Source organism: Anabrus simplex, chromosome 2 (genome assembly GCF_040414725.1).
Source record: "Anabrus simplex isolate iqAnaSimp1 chromosome 2, ASM4041472v1, whole genome shotgun sequence".
NCBI classification, from domain to species: Eukaryota; Metazoa; Arthropoda; class Insecta; order Orthoptera; family Tettigoniidae; genus Anabrus; species Anabrus simplex.
In genome coordinates, this window is record NC_090266.1 from 738,685,235 (window position 1) to 738,700,057 (window position 14,823).

A 14,823-nucleotide genomic window follows, 5' to 3' on the forward strand; every position below is an offset into this window, starting at 1 on the left:
AGGAGATAAAGGCTAATTTAGGAATGAACTTGATAGATGAAGCTGTTCGCATAAACCGGCTTCGGTGTTGGGGTCATGTGAGACGAATGGGGGAGGATAGGTTACCTAGGAGAATAATGGACTCTGCTATGGAGTGTAAGAGAAGTAGAGGTAGACCAAGACGACGATGGTTAAATTCTGTTTCTAACGATTTAAAGATAAGAGATATAGAACTAAATGAGGCCACTACACGAGTTGAAAATCGAGGATTGTGGCGACGTTTAGTAAATTCACAGAGTCTTGCAGACTGAACGCTGAAAGGCATAAAAGTCTATAATGATAATGTATGTATGTATGTATGTATGTATGTATGTATGTATGTATGTATGTATGTATGTATGTTTGATCATTTGCTCACTATCATTCTTTACTTTGTAACTACGATTTGTAAACGAGGGCTGAATATCCTAATATTAATTTAGATTCTTGCGACATTCGTTTAAATTTAACTTGCAGTAGATTTTCCTCTATCTTGCCACATCACATCATCGGGGAAGAAGAATCAACAAGTTTAGAACTCAATTCTTGGAAAAGCTGGCACGTGTCCAGGCGATGTAACCGCAGCTACTGTATTTCGGAGCTGAGTAATTCAAACTAGTCACCGCCTATATTTTCAAAGGAGCGTCATGTTGCCATGGATACTGAGTGAAAGGGCTAATAGAAGAATAGTTGATATCATGGTTGGGACCCATCAACTTTAATATCTGGAGACGGGAGAGACGTGTCACCTGATTGGACCACGTATTTTGACCATTAATTAGGGCCAGTAAAGCTTACTTAAGGGCGTGTTGGAGCTCTTGGCATCATTCTTCTATCTCGTATTTCGCTTTAGGTCTGGTAACTTGTCTTTTGGTTGTTGTACCATAGTGGACTAGTGTGATAGTTTATCACTTCTACATTCATTACTTCGTCACCACGACGTGGTACTTGGGGATCTCTGAATGATGGGTGTATAGCCACTCTCATCAGGAAGTACGTACAGCTCGACTACTAGACCGGTTTGTACCAGTCTAAAACAATAGGTAGCATTAAATTAGCTAGAAATGAAACTACGGTACACATTTTCAGTCAAGTTGGAAAGAATGTTAATTCAGTATCCTCTCCGCATAACCCAAGGGGGTTTTTCTAACTATGATTTAGGGCTCATCTCCAATATATGGGATAGAGCATAATAGGGAGTGTTAGTGTCGAAGCCATCTTCTAATTAGTGGTCGGTGCACTTGGCAAGGCAGGAATGGTACTTGGCGGCAGATGGAAAGACCTCAAAGACGATCGGCAGTTTTCCAGCTACAAGGACGGAGGCGTTCTCAGGACAAGCAGAACAAGACTATATGGTGAGCAAGCGAGTTAAAAATATTGCAAGTTTTCGCGAAGTAGAGTCATTCAATTTTTTTTGTTAAATTAATTTCCTATTTTAAATTCAGTTCTCGTCAAACCGTCGTCATTTTTATTTAACATAATAAATGTTATCCTCTTGGTTCATTTTAATCAGTCTGCCTTAATTAGCCTTTTGATTTCTAATTCTCCTGCTTAATGATTAGTGCACTATCACCCCATCCCTGTGATGAGAGTCCGTCCATGCTTTATTATAAATTTTTGTTTTAAGTCATCAAATTAAAGACTGGCGCCCTTAGCTTGCATAGTTGCATTTCTCGTTCAATTATTGTTCTCCAAGAGGGAAAAGTCACACAGTGTCTACGAGTGTTTTGTAGTCTCTTCTGACCATAAACCTCGCGTGGCGGCGGATTTTAACGAAGATATTGTGAGTGTGTGGGTTGGGGAAGTCTTTCCACAGGCGCCAAGCTCTCTTCTCATTAAATAGTATCAGTCTGTTCTCTTGTGATATCCAGTGTTGATATTTGCTGGTAGTAGCCTGTTGTGCAAGTATGAAGTCTTTAATTGCAGCTTGCAGCCAGTCGTACAGCAGGTCAAGAGCCGATTCTATATCAGCTATTTCGAGAAGGCTCCAGGGAAGGCATTCCAGGGCACGACACATTGCAGGCCAGTCGGCACGGCGCCAGATGTAGGTAGGGCGGTAGGATGTCCTGCTGTGAGGCTTTGAGGAGGGGTGGGGTTGGAGGAATGTAGCATCGAGAGACTGGTGGCCGCACAGGAAAAGGTTTCTGCCTGAGGTTATTGTTTTAAGTTCTAATGAGGGGAGCATACGGTCCAGGGTGTTGGGTCCACGGGTTGGGTACGTTTTAAACTGTTTCAGTCCGAGGCCAAATCTGGTCGTTGTTTAAGGAATTTAGGGAGTCGGTATAATATTCCACATAAGAACAGAAGGTTGTTTAACTAGGTGGTAGGTATATAACATTTTAACTGAACACTATGCCAAAGAGATAGGTAAAGATGTTCCCCTGTTTATTTCATTTTATTTAATTGACAAGTGACGGGAGAGTCTTGTCTTCCGAGTGGGTTAACGCGATTAACCTTTACGTATCCACAAAGACGCACATGAGATGCTGTTAGTTGATACAATTATATTTTCATATACACTGACTGACAGAGCAAATGCAACACCAAGAAGGAGTGGTTCGAAAGGGATGAAAGTTGGGGAAAAAACAGAGACGGCACGGACGAATAATTGATGTTTATTTCAAACCGATATGCAGTTTACACAATGTGCACGGCATCGACTCAGTAGGATGTAGGACCACCGCGAGCGGCGATGCACGCAGAAACACGTCGAGGTACAGAGTCAATAAGAGTGCGGATGGTGTCCTGAGGGATGGTTCTCCATTCTCTGTCAACCATTTGCCACAGTTGGTCGTCCGTACGAGGCTGGGGCAGAGTTTGCAAACGGCGTCCAATGAGATCCCACACGTGTTCGATTGGTGAGGGATCCGGAGAGTACGCTGGCCACGGAAGCATCTGTACACCTCGTAGAGCCTGTTGGGAGATGCGAGCAGTGTGTGGGCGGGCATTATCCTGCTGAAACAGAGCATTGGGCAGCCCCTGAAGGTACGGGAGTGCCACCGGCCGCAGCACATGCTGCACGTAGCGGTGGGCATTTAACGTGCCTTGAATACGCACTAGAGGTGACGTGGAATCATACGTAATAGCGCCCCAAACCATGATGCCGCGTTGTCTAGCGGTAGGGCGCTCCACAGTTACTGCCGGATTTGACCTTTCTCCACGCCCACGCCACACTCGTCTGCGGTGACTATCACTGACAGAACAGAAGCGTGACTCATCGGAGAACACGACGTTCCGCCATTCCCTCATCCAAGTCGCTCTAGCCCGGCACCATGCCAGGCGTGCACGTCTATGCTGTGGAGTCAATGGTAGTCTTCTGAGCGGACGCCAGGAGTGCAGGCCTCCTTCAACCAATCGACGGGAAATTGTTCTGGTCGATATTGGAACAGCCAGGGTGTCTTGCACATGCTGAAGAATGGCGGTTGACGTGGCGTGCGGGGCTGCCACCGCTTGGCGGCGGATGCGCCGATCCTCGCGTGCTGACGTCACTCGGGCTGCGCCTGGACCCCTCGCACGTGCCACATGTCCCTGCGCCAACCATCTTCACCACAGGCGCTGCACCGTGGACACATCCCTATGGGTATCGGCTGCGATTTGACGAAGCGACCAACCTGTCCTTCTCAGCCCGATCACCATACCCCTCGTAAAGTCGTCTATCTGCTGGAAATGCCTCCGTTGACGGCGGCCTGGCATTTTTAGCTATACACGTGTCCTGTGGCACACGACAATACGTTCTACAATGACTGTCGGCTGAGAAATCACGGTACGAAGTGGGCCATTCGCCAACGCCGTGTCCCATTTATCGTTCGCTACGTGCGCAGCACAGCGGCGCATTTCACATCATGAGCATACCTCAGTAACGTCAGTCTACCCTGCAATTGGCATAAAGTTCTGACCACTCCTTCTTGGTGTTGCATTTGCTCTTGTCAGTCAGTGTATATTCACAAATTTCACACTCTCATAACCTTAATCACAGTATCACAATACAACACTTCATTTCAAGAATATCAACAAGCCGCCATCATTAAATATTTGACAACTGATACCGAATACCACCGAGGTTACACTTGGAAACACAGTTGAATACAAATGACTACCGATCAAATCAACATGGAGACTGCCATAACTCGGCATGTCAGCCACGTCTCTTCCAATAACTTCCAAACCACAAGTTCAGTAACTCAACAGTAACTAACTTCATCGTCAAGATCGCGTCTTTATATAGGTGCCTGGCCAGGCTCTAGAAAGTTTCGTTACTAAAACTACCTTCTTGAACATTCTAGAGTGCGAAATACATAGGTCATAATGCACAGAATATTCTCACTTGTTCTAGTGTCTATACCATTCTAGAAGTTACAGCGTGTTTCACAATTACGGATTTCAATTTATATATACAGGTAAGAATAAATTATAATATTAATTTACAGGTATTTACATTAACGGAACTGATATCAATGTCTATGTAAAACATATATTCCATGGCATAATCTCACACATAATACAATGATTCGACTACGTAAATAATAATAATAATAATAATAATAATAATAATAATAATAATAATAATAATAATAATAATAATAATAATAATAATAATAATAATATCAATACTTTCATGACATAACCTCGCACACAATACGATCATTCAACTACGTAAATAATAATAATGTTAATACTAAATGGATATACACTTCATAGCTATACATACAAGTAATAATAATAATCACTATCTAAAATAATAATAATAATCGAGAAATAATAATAATATTCGAGCTCGATATCTGCATTAGTTACTCATGAGTGAGAGAATATTGTTTTCTAGTTATACCTACTATCGCACTTGCGTCAATATCCCCCGTATAACTTGAACCAATTCCCACAAACTGTCACACGCTTCGACATTGCCTTTGTCCTCACTATTTAACCACATACAGGCTACCTCACTCACACAGCCCTCCTGTTGGCGCTGTCGAAGTCCACGGTTCGCAGCCCGGCAGTTCCATCAGGGATCACCACCTTCCCATGGTGGGTCCGCTGGGTCCGATCGACGATGTCTTCGTTCCTGGTGATGTTGATCCGCAGATCCTCGCGTGGCATTCGAAGCTCCGCTGACTTTCCCCTCTTTCGTACCTTGGTGTTCTGTCAGGTGGCACCCTCGTTTGGTGGTTGTCGGTTCGGACCCCATTGGTTCTCCGTCGTCTAGAGGGGGTCCCACTGGCTGTGTCGTTGCCATCGCTGCCTCCATCTCCTGGGACATCGTCCGAGCCTCCCTATAGCTCCGCTCCACGCTGAACATCCTCCCTGGGCCGTTCACGGTGGCGTAGAGCTTACTGCGGCTGTCGAGCACCTCGCTCTTCGTGTCATGCTGGTACGGCCCATTCACCGTCGCGTCGTCTGGTTGTTCGGTCTCGGCGTCGAACACCCGCGGCGCTCCATCGGCACGCTGCGCCCCCTCCTGCAGCCGGACTCGGCACCCGGTTGGTGGACATCGCCGCGCCCGCCGAACTCTCCCAGAGCTTCTTCGCAGGTCGAACATGACTGCGGGCTGCGTCGTACTCCCATCTCCTGTCCAGTGATCGGGTATTCGAATCCCTCTTCTGTCGTCAATCCGGTCTCGAACTGAGCCCCGATTTTCTCCTTGAGTTTTCCCAACTGTGCCCCGATATTCTTCTCGAGTTTTCCGATATTCTTCTTGAGTTCTCCAAACTGGGCTTCGATGTTCTTGGCCTGGGCCTGAATGAAGAAAGTTAACTGTTTGGGAATCACCTCGGCCCTCTGGTTCTTCATTTTCGAGTCCAACAGATTCAGTAGCGTCCTGTCCACGGTCGCCAGTTAACGTATCCACAAAGACGCACACGAGATGCTGTCAGTTGTTACAATTATATTTTCACATATATTTACACATTAATACACACATAACCTTAATCACCGTATCACAAAACTAAAACACTTCACTTGTAGAATATCAACAAAGCCGCCATATTTAAACAGTTGACAGCTGACGCCGAATACCACAGAGCTTACACTTTGAAACACAGATGAAAATAGATGACTATGATCAATTCAACATGGAGACAGCCTGACTCGGCATGTCAGCCACGTGCTACTAAAAAACTCTCTTCCAGTAACTTCCAAACCACAAATAACAGTAACTCACAGTAACTAACTTCACCGTCAAGATCGTCTCTTTATATATGTATCTGGCCAGATTTCCAGAAAGATACGTTACAAAAGAAACTACCGTCTTGAATATTCCAGAGTGTCCAATACATAGAAATAGTGCACAGAATATTCTCAATTGTTCTAGTGTTTATACCATTCTGGAAATTACAGTGTGTTTCACAGTTACGGATTACATTTTATACATACAGGTAAGAATAAATTATAATATTAATTTACGAGTATTTACATTAACTGAACTCATATGAATATTTATGTACAGCAGGATCATGACATAACCTCACAAACAACGCGATCTTATAATAATAATAATAATAATAATAATAATAATAATAATAATAATAATAATAATAATAATAATAATAATAATAATAATAAAATAATTACAAATAATAACATGATGTAACACTCCACAGCCATACATACAAGTAATAATACTAATAATAATCAAACCGAGCTCGATAGCTGCAGTCGCTTAAGTGCGGCCAGTGTCCAGTATTCGGGAGATAGTAGGTTCGAACCCCACTGTTGGCAGTCCTGAAAATGGTTTTCCGTGGTTTCCCATTTTCACACCAGGCAAATGCTGGGGCTGTACCTTAATTAATGCCACGGCCGCTTCCTTCTCACTCCTAGCCCTTTCCTGTCCCATCGTCGCCATAAGACCTATCTGTGTCGGTGCGACGTAAAGCAAGTAGCAAAAAATAATAATAATTAAAAAATAATTATGTTAATAATAATAATGATACTAATACTAAATGGATGTAACACTTCATACCTATACATACAAGGAATAATAATAATAATAATAATAATAATAATAATAATAATAATAATAATAATAATAATAATCGAGCTCGATATCTACATTAGTTATCCATGGGTGTCCGACTCGTTGGCTGAACGGTCAGCGTACTGGCCTTCGGTTCAGAGGGTCCCAGATTCGGTTCCCCACCGGGTCGGGGATTTTAACTGAGTATGGTTAATTATTCTCGCTCGAGGACTGGCTCTTCATCTATATACAATACATTGCACTACCAACCACGACAGAAATACGCAATACTAATAGTGTGTGGCCGACAGTCGACATGCACATGCACGCTCCGAGCGGTGTATTCATAACCTCACTGCATAGCCACGAGGCTGTCAGTTACTCGAGTTTGTTTGTCGTGGGAAGACGTGACGCCGTGAAGTGATACGTTTGTTGCAAAATCATGTGTAGCTGAATTCGAAATTAATTAGCTTACTTACATTATCACACCGTTGAAATGCCAGAGGAATTCCCGCTGGAACAAATAGTTTTTATGTATGACACATATGTAACAACCGAGTCGTGTATAGAGGTGTGGAGGCGATTTCAGAAGAGATTTCCCGGGGTTCCATTTCCAGATAAACTTAGATGTCTCATGAATAAATTAAGAACAACAGGATCACTTAATGCTGTAAAAAATAAAGTTTACAGAAATAATCCCCACTGCACAGATGAAATTAAAAACACAATAACAACAGTATTTAGGACAATTACGCAACAGGAACCCATGCGTGTAAATAGCAATTTCATTAGAAGATGCCATGAAGGTTTGAATGCTGGAGGACACCATTTTCAGCACCGCCTGTAAAAAAGGTTAGTATCGGTACTCATGATAAAGGCTATTGGGTGTGTAAATAAGCAATAAATGTAATAATATCGGTAATAGAATACACGGAAGGTTATGAATATACCGCTCGGAGCATGTATGTTGTCTCCCGGCCCCGCTGGGAGTGGGACACGCTGTATGTACATCCTTCCGTACAGGGTTGGCCTCAGTAATGGTATCCGGCCGTAAAACTGGGTCAAATTCACTGGAGTGCCGAGTCGAATAAATTGAGGAAATGCCAGGAAGAAGAAAATACTCAGCGCTAATTCAAGCATTAGGTAACAACCCTCCATAGATAATAATTATTTACAAAGGTCCCACATTCGCTAAGAACGCAAGGCTGTTGACCACCATGTTCAAAGGCTCATTCTATGAGTAAAAGAAGGAAGGAATACCTCGCGGCGAGTTGGCTACGCCGCTAGGCTCGCGTAGCTGTTAATTGCATTCAGGACACAATGGGTTCGAATCCCACCCTCCCTCGGTAGGCCTGAAGATTCCGTTCCATGGTTCCCCGGTTTCACACCAGGCAAATGCTGAGTCTGTACCTTAATGAAGGCTACTGCCACTACCTCCCTGGTCCTAGGTCTTCTCAGTAGGCTACTTACATCGTGGAAAACCTTTGATGTGCTACAGCAACAGTAAACCGTTAGGGAAAAAATGTGTGTCATAATCTCAGTACTGACATATTGAACGTTGCCAATTATGGTTGAACAACAGGATTCAGTGCACGAACACACCAATAGTGAGGGCGTGCTCGGTCCACCCGCAAGGACGTGGGTTCGATTCCTCGTCAGGAAGCGGAAAAATTTCCAAACGAGTCTTCTACCTCTGAAGAGGCATATGACACTGAGGTTCACTCAGCCTACACCAGATATGACAACCAGGTAAATTCCTGAGGGCAGAGGTCGTAGGCCATCCCTTTCAGTTACGAGGTTACAGCAAGAGGAAATTGGAAGGCACCTTCTAGCCATCTTTAAGACTGTTTCCAGGATTATGTGGTGTAATGATGTAATGGTAGACAACTTGACAACCAGTATTTAAGGAGAGGAAGTGTGCATAATGTGCATGTAGGTCGTTTTATTATTCACTAAAATGTATTCTGCTCATTGAATATTTATTGTATCGTTCATTATTGCTGCATATTTCCCTTACTCTGCTTTTTCACTCTTACAACACCCTCTCTTAGCTCTTCTCCTCCTTGTTCCGCTTTTCCCCGCTCTCTTGTGCGGACGTGGGTGCGAACTGTGTCGGACATGTGAACTTTGCTCTGTTTTATGGTCTGATGCCTTTCCTGAGGCTAACCCTAGACAGAGATTTGGGAATCGAACCCAGAACCCTTTGAACCGAAGGTCGCAAAGCTGACTATTCAGCCAAAGAGACAGACTTTTGCGAGCTCTCTGAAAATGAAAAAATGGGTGCTGCATTAACTGGAGGTTCTTCCTTTATTCTGAAACATTTACACTTCACTCCAGATGATAAGCATGAAAAGCCTTGAAACAATGTGTCTCTCTGTTCATATAGAGGTTCACTTTATATTTCTCGCATGTGATGAAGGCCTACGTAATGATAGCTTGCATGTTGTGTGAGTTTCATTTCACAGATATTAGTGGTCGCTAGAATCCTATATTGACGATCCTCGAAACTTTGTTTTCCTTTTTTCGGTGATGTGCGAACTTGGCCTCCTTCGCTTGGAATTCTTCCCTCCAATTTGACAACGTTTCCATGCAAGATTACTGCGAAGTATTTTCTGATTGTAGATCTTACCGTTTTCTGTAAAAACTCCAAGAATATATAATTGCTATATCAACCAGATTATAAAATAATCGAAAATAAAATTTTCTGGATTTCGTTTTGTAGTAACAATGATCAATTGTCCGAGATAATGTATAACAAGCAAGTAAGTTCTCCTTTGATCACATACAATGCTGCACATTTAAGGGCTAACGTAAGAATGTTCTAAATGGAACGCAGGCTTTCTCTTGAAATTACACTCGAAATTTATGACTGCAAAATACCTAGAGCTAGGGCGACAAATTTCCTAGGATTAATTCTTGACGAATTCCTCTCTTTGAGTGATCAGGTTCAGGCGATATGTAATAAAATTACACCAGCAATTGGCGTTCTTAATAGACTTAAATACAAACTTACTAACACTCTACTAAAGAAGATTTATCATGCTCTTATTGAAAGTCATATACTTTATATAGCACATATTTGGGCATATTGCAGTCAAGAGTTCTTTCAGACAGTTGAAATTTTACACAAGAGAGCATAAAAAACCTTTTTTAGCTACCTACATTGACATAACACCTTGTCTATTAAACATTGTAATGTTCTTCCACTTGAGGCTTTACGTTAGAAAGCTTCAGCTGTGATGGTCTATAAATTGAAAAATCATTTGGTTCACTCCAATACTTTATGTGTGATAAATTCTGACATTCATTCATACAATACAAGACGTATCAATAGCATTCACATTGAATTAATTAACTCAACTAAATATGGCAACAAATCTGTATGGTACTACTCTACAGGCTGCTTCATTTTCTCTATTTAAAGATAAACTTATAAAACATTTACATAAGATTCTATGAAAATCTGAGTTATCTTGACTATGTAACTTGTATATGTTAAATGTATCACACCTCTATAATGAGTTTAACTCGCCTTCTGTTTATTCTCATGTAAAACATCAGTGTACTTAAGATACAGTGTTATCTTCTAATTCTGCTACATGCATATCAGATATGTATTGCATTTATATGAGTGACGGCTCAGGTGCCCTTTACGAAAAAGAAAAGTAATCCAAATGTATTACATTTTAGACGAATATTAAATGAAAAATTATGAGGCTATAGACTTTGTGAAAGGTTCTTCAAAACAACTTTCATGAGCGGAGTTGGTATCATGGTCCCAAATAAATGAAGTTCTAAATTATAATTATTCCACATGAAATTTCAGCTGTCAGCCATGGAAATATGAATATTCAGAGGATGAGTACAAATCAAGGCAGCAATTACACTTCGATCACTTACATTTATTTGGAGATTGTCTATTGGATGTGGATTGCTCCCGTACTGGTTTCTTTGACTGTCCAGAAATATCTCAATTGATTCGAAAAACTGTTTATCCATAGTTATTACATACAAGAAGGTCACTGTGATCTGCAGCGCTAAGGCGGCCATCTGAGAAATTAAGAACTGTAACAGATAACCACAGGAAGTGAATTAATGACATTCATATTTCCCCCTGTTTATTGATTAATAAATAAAATCTGTATTTATTTATTTATTTATTTATTTATTTATTTATTTATTTATTTATTTATTTATTTATTTATTTATTTATTTATTTATTTATTTAGGACAAGAGACAGCTACATTGAGTCAGTGCTTAATTTCTTAAATTTCGATATTTGAAAACTTATGATAAAACTGTATGAAGCATGTATGAACATTCATGTTCCAGTAACTTTTTATTGAGCAACCCCCTTAAAAACACTGCAAAAATGATCCCTACGAGGTGTTGGAACGCCGTTCCGGCGAGTTCCGACTAAAATTAAGCACTGCATTGAGCGCTCGTCACTTTACTGCCAACAGACAAGGAAGAAGACAATTCATTAACAAAAGCTCACTTGTGAACAAAAAGGTTATTCAAATCACAAATCATGGGAATGCCCGTTTTATGTCTTTACGAATAGGTCTACGTATTTATGTATCACATTTCTACTATGGCATTAATTAAAGTCGCAAGGGAATCCTCTAGAAATACACCACAAAATATATGTTACATAAAATAGAAAGACATAATCGTGAGTTTTATCATTTTTCCAACTAATATGTGATGAGTTTTTCACTGCGCAAGACAAAATGGTGGACCACGGTGTTTTATCATTTTTATTAACAGAAATGGTTGGAAGACTGTTTAGTGTGAAGTAACAACGAGCCTATAAGTGTACAAGGGGAAATATTCGCCATAGTGTGTGTGTGTGTGTGTGTGTGTGTGTGTGTGTGTGTGTGTGTGTGTGTGTGTGTGTGTGTGTGTGTGTGTGTGTGTGTGTGTGTGTGTGTGTGTGTGTGTGTGTGTGTGTGTGTGTGTGTGTGTCCAGCATTTTAAATGAATGGAATCTTCAGAATTTTAACATCCGTGGATGTAACGAAGACAGAAAACCTGGAATTCAAAGAAATTTCAAAGTCAGTTGAGAATGACAAGAAACGTATTAATAGCCGTAATGGTGTTCAGTCTCATGAAAAGGAAGATAAATATTTGGAAGAAAATGTGATAATATTTCAACATGTACAGGAATCTATAGACTTAGGAACTTATCCAGCAGCTGTGGAAATGTATTTATAATTAGTTAAAGAAGGCCCTTTGACAAAGGATTTCTGCTTCAAAGAAGGAAAGAAGACGTACATTATTGTTGTCGCTATCTTGGCGTTTATCCACTTACAAAGTATGTCGTATAATATTTCCCATATAGATTATTTAATTGCAATCGTGATTTTCCCTGAAGAAATGCCTTCAAAAACTGATGAGGTATATCGAACTTCCTTTTCATACGAGTAGTAAGGGGTATAGTGTGGTGGTTAACGAGTATGCACAAGAATGAAGGTCAAAGAAAGATGACGAGCATCGTTGTTTGTTGTATGGTAAAACAATGGAAGAGGCACATCAGTTAAAAGTCTGTAGGAAGACAGAATCGCTTAGAATGAAATATATTGATAGTGAATCTAAGATTAAAATAGGAAGAGAAGAATAATTTCACACAATAATTGTCAAAGAGTGCATCGCACTGAAAATGTAACTAAATTATTTGTTACAAACATGTATGGCAAAGGAAATTAATAGAACATAAAGTGAGCACGAATGTAATTAATAAATGAGAGGATACATGTTTTTCCTAGAATACATAACATCGTTTAAAATCTGGCACTCATTTGTACATGGTAAGCAATATATGCCAGAAAACAATGCATTGTACACTAGACTAAAAAACAATGAACACTTAATGTAATTTTACGATTAATAGATGTGTTCAACACCACTTACTAGGTGGGAAACTTAAGCTTTTATGAAATTAATGATACTGCAGTTTGAGACTTCACAGAATCATTGCTTCATGATCCCTCCAAGTTTGGTAGGTATTTCTTTAGTAGATTGTCATGTGTCATCTCGTGACATGGGGAGTAATGGGAAAGGGAAATCAAATGGTTCACAGTACAATCCAAATTCCCAACATATCTCTCTCTGCTCACATCATGAATCTGCACTGTAAGCCTTTAAACGCTCAACGTCAGAAAGGACTCATCGAAAAGTAGTTAATAAGACTTCAGACCAGGAACATTATTAAGGACACATTCAATCTGCCCGACTTGTGTAATACGTGTGGATCATAACAAAGGCGTGAACAACTCACAACTCCGGAAAGCAGAATAATAGAGGAAAGACATGCTCTGTTACATACGTAGGCTTCGGTACGCCTCGTCAAAGAAAGTGATAGCCATACCCACATTAATCGCGGAAGGATTGTGACATTTCCAGATTGCGAGTCATCCTTACGAGACATTGACGCTCGTGCTGGATGGGATGGCTCACAATGACGTGAATATGGAATTAGTAGGTCGAAAAGGGACGAATGATTCCATCGACCACGTCACACCATTGAACGCGGGAAGAGACACCTTGTGTGAGGAGCTTGTCAAGTAACAGGTCACGAATTCTGGTGTGTTACGCAACAACAAGTCTCCATACGCTACGACGATGTCTGAGGAATCGGGACATGTTTCCGAGGTGTCATTTTCCTTCCCATTCACGAAAGTCAAATAATATGGCAGATAAATTCATCGCGCTAACCACGTGGCACTCCAAATTTGCAGCCATGTGAATGAGCAGCAGTCATCTTGGCAGTCTCATGCACAAAATCGGTTCTTTTACTACATATTCTATGTCCTATATTTCGACTGCTTTCGACTGCACACCTCAGACATATGTGGCTACCAGAGTTCACACAGCGTGCTGTGTAGTTGGATGAAAGGTATGACGTCGTCTCTTCCGACAAATCCTGTTTGTTTGCAACGGCGTGACGATCAACCCGGTATCGCCAGCCTTGAACATTCCCTACTTGATGAAAATTGTATTAAGGCTCTCAGGCACCAGACGTTGCGGTGCCATTCAATATTCTAGTTCCGCTCGCTAAGCCTGCAAGCTTGGCAGAGTGTACGCGTATACACTACAGTAGTGATGGGTAGTCTGACACAAGGTCTCGAGATTTCTCGAGACTAGCGCAGGCACTATTTCTCGCGAGAAATTTCGAGAGATTTCGAAAGCGTTATCCCCGCATTGTGTGGCAAGCAGCGTGTCGTAGGCCTACAGGTAGTCGGAGCTGAATGCTGTTTCTGCAGAGTATGCGAATAGCAAACCACGCGCCTTCTCCATTCCGTAAATGTGTGTCAACAAGTGACTAGGGCGTTCATTTCTACCGAGGTCTATTTGACGCAGTATAACATAATTATAAAGGATACGCATTCTGGCAATGTATGCACTGGTAAGTACGCGAATGAATAGGCTAAGTACAGAAACTGACGGCTACTGTAGGTACACGTACCAACCACCATTACGCATGAGTGGAATGTGTAATCTAAAGTGCTTGAGTTTGCTCCAATTCTTTCGACAGGTAGGTGTACATCGTTATTAGACCAGACCCCACATTCAATATCATATGACCACTGCTTGTGTTTACCGATATTTTGGTGATGAAGGAAATAATTCCTTACAATGTTATGGAGTATTCACGTCATAATTAGGTACTTCGATATATAACGGTGCAATGTGTAATTGTATCTAGTTGTACGCGACAACTTGAAGACGATATCCGAAGCGCAACGTAAGTCGTGGATGTCGGTTATTTTGAAGAGATGTCACATAGCACAGCCCACTGTGTTGCTTGTCCAAAATAAGTAAAATGCGTCGGCAGAAATATTCTGGGATGATC

The 14,823-nt window shown here is 41.3% G+C and overlaps 1 protein-coding gene across 4 annotated transcripts in view; it reads right to left on the minus strand.

The window, feature by feature from the left end:
• The window catches only part of LOC136863082 (CD63 antigen), a 122,824-nt gene that overhangs the window by 62,043 nt on the left and 45,958 nt on the right, over positions 1–14,823 (minus strand). For 3 of the 4 annotated variants that reach the window (XM_067139414.2, XM_067139416.2, XM_067139413.2), the window contains exon 3: positions 10,868–11,032. The exons of the other annotated variant lie outside the window; for it this stretch is intronic. In XM_067139414.2, coding sequence (XP_066995515.1) covers positions 10,868–11,032 — 165 coding nt within the window. The remainder of the gene's footprint in view (positions 1–10,867; positions 11,033–14,823) is intronic. 4 annotated transcript variants of the gene reach the window in all.